At 51.7% G+C, this 5,877-nt stretch overlaps 1 protein-coding gene across 1 annotated transcript in view; it reads left to right on the top strand.

The window, feature by feature from the left end:
• The first annotated feature begins 5,533 nt into the window (after positions 1 to 5,533).
• Positions 5,534 to 5,877, top strand: part of HOXB3 (homeobox B3) — a 4,459-nt gene continuing 4,115 nt past the window's right edge. The window contains 1 exon segment of the mRNA XM_027767311.1: positions 5,534 to 5,876. Within this exon segment, the coding sequence (XP_027623112.1) occupies positions 5,657 to 5,876 (220 nt within the window). The 5' untranslated portion in view covers positions 5,534 to 5,656.

Genomic DNA, 5,877 nt, shown 5'->3' with positions numbered 1-5,877 from the left:
CTGCCCCTCTTGGAAGGTCGGAAGGTCCGCAGCTGCTGAGTACCTCTGGGCTCTTTTCGTTCCTCAGGGCAAAGCTGTGCAATCGGAAGGCAACCAGGTTTTCTTCTTTTTCAATTCCACTATGACCTTCTCTAGTAGTAGTAGTCAAAGCTAGGAGGGCCGGAGGGTGTGAGGTAAATTCTTTTTTTATTTTGAAAAGTAATAAAAGGCGCAGGTTCCCTTAAGCATCTGGAAGCCTCCTTGGCCTGAATCCCCAACCCACCAGGCCCAAAGTTACCTGGGTAGGTCTGTAACCGCGGACTGGACATCTCAGGACAGACTCCTTGCAGTTGCATACTCAGGAAGCCATAACAAGTCTTTTGGGAGGTCCCAGCTTGAGCCCCCACACTGGATCTGGCTTGGGCATTTTTTTTCATGATACACTAATCAACACAGAAAAATGGCTCGCACTCTCCATCCTTACCTCCACCCCACCACCTCAGGCCACCAACTCTCTAGGTAGGAGGTATGATCCTCAGGACTTCACAGCCTGAACTCCCCATTGCTAGAAGGCAGAAAGGTCACAGGTTCCCCCAGGTCAGCAGGGCCTGAGGAGCCCTTCCAGCCCTCATGGAAGAAGGGGGAGACCAGAGGCCAGGACTACTGGACTACTCCCTCTCTCATCCCAACACAGGACCTGTGAGAGGGTGTGAGGGATGCTTAGCCAGACCCAGCCACCCTCTCCTGGAGGGGAGACAATAGCTGGAAATCATCTCTCACCTTGGTTTTCCCCAGTGCCATCGCCTCTCCTGAAGCATTGAGACCGGAGGAGGCAGGAGCCCAGAATCTAACTAGGAAATGACAGGGTAGTGACTTCTCTGCCTTCATGAAGTTAAGAGAACCAGTTTTCCAAGCTGCCTTTGTAGAAAAGCGCCCGCCTGACTTTTCTTTTCTCCCCTAAGCCCCGAGTGGAGTCAGCAGTTAGCGTTGTAGGCACTCCTGCTTTGGGAACCACCCGGCTACTCTTTTTGTCTTCCTCCCACTCCCGCCCTAAATCTGCAGACACCTACATTCTTGGCTCCTCTCTTCCTCCCACAGACCTCCTCCTGGCCTCTTCCTGTCCTGCTCTAACACTCCCTAAGAAAACTTTAGCTTTTGTAGTCTTCCTCACTTGTGCCAAGAATCATAAATCTTCCAGAAGAGAGGGAAACAACACCACCACCACCACCACCGAACAGGTCTGTTCAGAATAATAACAGTAATAAGCGTCCTCCATCTCTTCTGCCGCTGCATGTCAAATTAAGGCATTCTGCTGGTTCTTCTCCTCACGTTAGAAGTACAGATGTCCTTATCACCTCTTACCTCTTCTTGTCTATCCAGAGGTGAGAATCTTAACAGAAACTTCTCCGTGAAGTTCTTACAGCTCCTCTACTGCTAGCCCTGTCTGGAGTTCAAGCTAAGCACAGGGTCCTCCTTTTGTCACCCTTCCCTCAACCCACCTCCCCCTGCAAGATGTTCTGGGGTTTTAAAATCACTCACCGCTTGTTGTCTGTTCTTAAAAAAAAAAAAAAAAAAAGAGGGGGGATGTGTTCAGGAGTGTGTGTGTGTGTGTGTGTGTGTTTAAAAGTCCAACCTTCCCTCCTCCCTCTATTGGAGGTTGGGCCCTGAGATTTTTTGGGGGGGAGGAGGAAGTTGGAAAGGGAAGGAATAGCCAGGGTGTGGATGAGAGAAGCGGAGACTGGGAGACTCAGAGGAGGGAGCCAGAGCAAGCGGCAGGAGACCCAGCCGCCAGGCCCAGAGGAATGAAACTACTGGGGGGCGGGGGGAGTCATAGAGTTCAACGGAGAGTGGCGTAGTGGGGCACCCAGCACCCCCACCCCTGGAGAGGCCTGTCTGTGACTAGGCCTCCGCAGCTACTTCTCAAATTAGCATAATGGTTCACTAGTGGGGTGTAGGGGAGCTGAGAACTCCACTGGCTTTCCTAGCCTTTGCTGTCCTCTTCCTCCCCCACCCACAGTCTCAATTTTAAAATGTACCTGTTCTTATAAAAAAAAAAAAGAAAGGAAACCTAAAATAAAAGCCTTTACCTTCTTTCTTTCTGACTCTTTTATTTTTTGGGTGGGCATATTTAAAAATGTCCCCCCTCCCCCATCACCACCATCACCTTCCCTCCTTATCAGGCATCTAAGCTCGCTAAAGGGGGAGAGGTGGGGGTGTGTGTGAGCTTGTGTGTGAGTGAGTGAGTGTGTGTGTGTGTCTGTGTGGTTTTTTTTTTCCCTGTGCAAAAGCAGAGGCCATTGTTACGGAGAGTAGGGCGTACCAGTCTTATAGGGCAACCACACTGTGGCGGCTTGGCCGTGCCTGAGCCCGGAGCTGGATTCTCGGCGAGCTCAGCCGCCCCAGCACCTTTCGGTCTCCTTCTATTTTTTTTCCCGCTCCCCCACCCCCTCCCTCCTGCGCACCCCCGCTCCTAAGCCGAGTGAATTGAAGCGGACGCCGCGCGGCTCCTCTGGCCCGTCCGCCCTCCCGCGCCGTGGGGGCTTTGGGGGGGGGGGGCGACGCAGCTTTAAACAGTGGTCTTTTTTTCCTTTGCCTTCAAGGAGGGGAGATTTCTCGCCTGCCGCTCGCGCTGGGGCTCGATGTGAATATATATTATGTCTGCCTGTTCTCCCCTCGTCGGTGGCTAAGGTAAGCTGGACTGAAATAGGCTATCAGTTTGTGAATGGCGGAGAGTATGTCTCAATGATTTATGGCCCATATGACTCCAATCTCGGTTCAAGAAGAGTTCACAAGCTTTAAGCTTCCTTCCACGCAGCGACTCTCTCTCTCTCTCACTCTCTCCCTCCCTCCCTCTCTCTCCCTCTCCCTCTCTCTTCCTGCTTCTCTCCTTTTCTCTTCTCTTTTCTTTTAGCAGTCAGACCCAGGGCTGAATTTTCTCCCGGCTGCTAAGAAGAGCCTAACCTTTCTCTCTTGCTTTCTTGTTATTTTATTTTTCTTCCTTCCATTATTTTTTTTAAGTACTGGAAGGTGGCCTATATACCCTCTCCCGGGGCTTCCAGCTATTGTTATCCTCCCCAGCTCTCTCTGGGGTGTGCCTGACAAGGTGGGGTTCTTGGTGGGGGGCTCACCTCCCTTCTCCAGCGAGACCCTGGGGGGAAGCCGGGAACCACCGTCTCGCCCTCCCTCCCGAGGAGCCATATGGAGCCTGAATTTTTCCAACATGGAGGCAAGGGAAATAGACATGTTTGGCTTGGTCGAGCTGCTCCCCACCCCCTCTTCTCCTGGATCCCAGATCTGCGATCCCCTGGGCACCTTTCGCTCTTCGCCCTGTCCCGTGAGCCAGGCCTTGGCGCCCTCCAGCCCGGAGCCCGACCCGGCGAAGTCCCGGAGCAGAGTTGCCGAGGCGCCTTTTAATTCGGTTACCTCCAGCGCCCAAACTTGCTGCCGCCGCGGGGCTCGGCCCTCGGGCCGGCCGGTGTGCTCGGAACTTGCCGCTGGAACCGTTTCGGGGTCCTGATCGCTTTCTCTTCGCCTCCTTGGGCCAGCGTAGGTGGCTGGTGCTGGTCGCCAGCCATGGCGGGCGGAGACCGCCCCCGGGGGGCCCCAGCCAGTGTCTACCCCGGTGCACAAACCTTCCCGGCCCTGTCTCACCACCGTCGGAGTCTCCGTTCTTTCCTAGCGCGTCTGTGGCTCCTTCGCTTCCCACATTCGCCTGGCCTAGGTCCTGCGATGGTTTGGGGTTTATTGCAGGGGGAGCGGCAGGAATTTTGGCCCCAGGCGGCTAGTCAAATTATTGTTTTATTATTATTATTATCACCATCATCATCATTATTGCTGTAACAATCATTTAGCCTAAATAAAGCCAGGGCCCAGCCAGCCGACCCCCTCCAACGTTTTTTTATTTCATTCTCTTCTCTATTAATAACAAACTCAACCGATGCCTGTTAATTAATTTCCCCTTCAGCCAGGGCTGCTTGGAAGCTAATTTTGGTTAAATCATCAGGGCTAATGGTAATAATAATAAAAGGATTGGGTCAGCCTGGTCAATTGAACACCAGTTCTCCCTGGAAGGACCTGCTGCTTTGGAGACTCATGTGTGTTTCCAGAAACAAATTCTTCCCAGAAACCAATCGGAACTCAGGGCTGCACCAGCTCCCTTTTGAGTATATATATCTGTGCCATTAAGTAGAAGATTTATATGTGGGAGGGACTTTTTCCCCCTGCGCTCCTTTTCTTTTATTTTCCTATTTTTAGTTTTCTTTGGAGTTGACTAACTAGGCTAAATGAGATTTAAGTTTCTCAAACACACAGGCCTGACAAGAGGTTCAGTCTGGAGGTTTCAGGAAAAGTGGTGGTAAGGGAATGGGGAAAACACAGAAGTTTCAGAACAAATACACAAAATCCTATGATAGCTTGAATCTTTATTTTTCTGCCACACTTTAAAAATACTGCATTAAAATAGTGATTTTTTTTTTTTTTGGCCTCTGGGAACTTCAGTAAATGGGAACGTACCCTCAGTTACCAACCTAAAGAATAATATTGCTCAATTTGCTTTGCTGATCCCTCCCCCCGCCCCCGCAGAATAATTTTCTCTTTTAGACTGGTTTACCCATCTCAGTAGAAAAGTTCAGCAGTTACACATTTCTTTTGGAGGAATCAAAGAAAACAGACTGTCAAGAAAAGAGTGGGAAAAATTAAGACTGGGAAAAAAAAAGAGAGAGAGAGAGAGATGTGTAGGGAGAGACCTGGGCCAAATGGTTACAGCACCAAGTGGCCAGGCCTGGGAAATGGAAATAATTTTACTCCTGTGGGGGACCCCATGGGGCTGCAGGCTGCCAGGTCCCAGGCTTGGCTGAGCAAAGCCAAGGGCTGGTTGGAGGTGGTAGTACCTGCAGCAGGGCCATGGGTGGATGAGGCTTGGTTCCACTTGTTCTGGAGTTTAAACATCTTCCGGAAGTTTCTAGGCCAGGCTCTTTTTATGTGAGGGTGGGGAAAAGGAGAGAAGACCTCACAGGAAAAGGTTCCCTGCTGAGTTCGCTTCTCCCTCTGGTCGCTTTCGCAGATCCTCTGGTTTTCCTCCAGTCTAGACTTTGCTTGGGTGAAAGACCTAGACTGACATGGAAGCTGGCAAAAGGCAGGAGGCAGAGAAACCTCTTGGCTCAGAAGAGAATGTCTGATGAATTTTATTTGGAGTCTTCTAGTTCCCTCCCTTGAGCCACCCTATTACAGAGTTGGTAAGAAGAGGTCGGGGCTAGTGGACAGGCAGGAGAGAGGCAATGGCTTCTACAGTAGTATTCTACACTTAGAAAGTCATCAAATGCGTGTAGTCCTTATTTTTAAAGTGGAAATGAAAACTGGCGGGGCTTTTTTCTTTAAAATGTAAGTGTTGAAATAAGAAACATCCACCTCAGGTCAGGGACCTGGCCTCAGCATCTGCTCTGTAGATGTTGGGGAGGAGAGAAGAAAAAACCCTATTGATGTCAGTTCCCTTTTCAGTTTCTAAGATGGATTCGAGCCCCAGTCCTCTTCTCCCCCTTGTGTCAACGGACCGGGAGGAGGGGGGTTGGAAGGGGAGGGGGGGGTCCGGCTGTCACGTGACCCCCAGGGTGCCAATGTCCGGTCCTGAGGGTATCAGGCCTTTGCAAGTTGCCACCCACTGCCCGGGCCTCGCCCAGCGATGCAGAAAGCCACCTACTACGACAACGCGGCGGCTGCGCTCTTCGGAGGCTACTCCTCGTACCCTGGCACCAATGGCTTCGGCTATGATGGTCCCCCCCAACCCCCCTTCCAGGCCGCCACGCACCTGGAGGGCGACTACCAGCGCTCAGCATGCTCGCTGCAGACCCTGGGCAACGCCGCCCCGCTTGCCAAGAGCAAGGAGCTCAACGGCAGCTGCAT

Source organism: Tupaia chinensis, unplaced genomic scaffold (assembly GCF_000334495.1).
Source record: "Tupaia chinensis unplaced genomic scaffold, TupChi_1.0 Scaffold144171_1, whole genome shotgun sequence".
In the NCBI taxonomy this organism is placed as follows: Eukaryota; Metazoa; Chordata; class Mammalia; order Scandentia; family Tupaiidae; genus Tupaia; species Tupaia belangeri.
The sequence above is the reverse complement of the archived record's forward strand: the minus strand, read 5'-3'. Positions and strand labels throughout refer to the sequence as shown.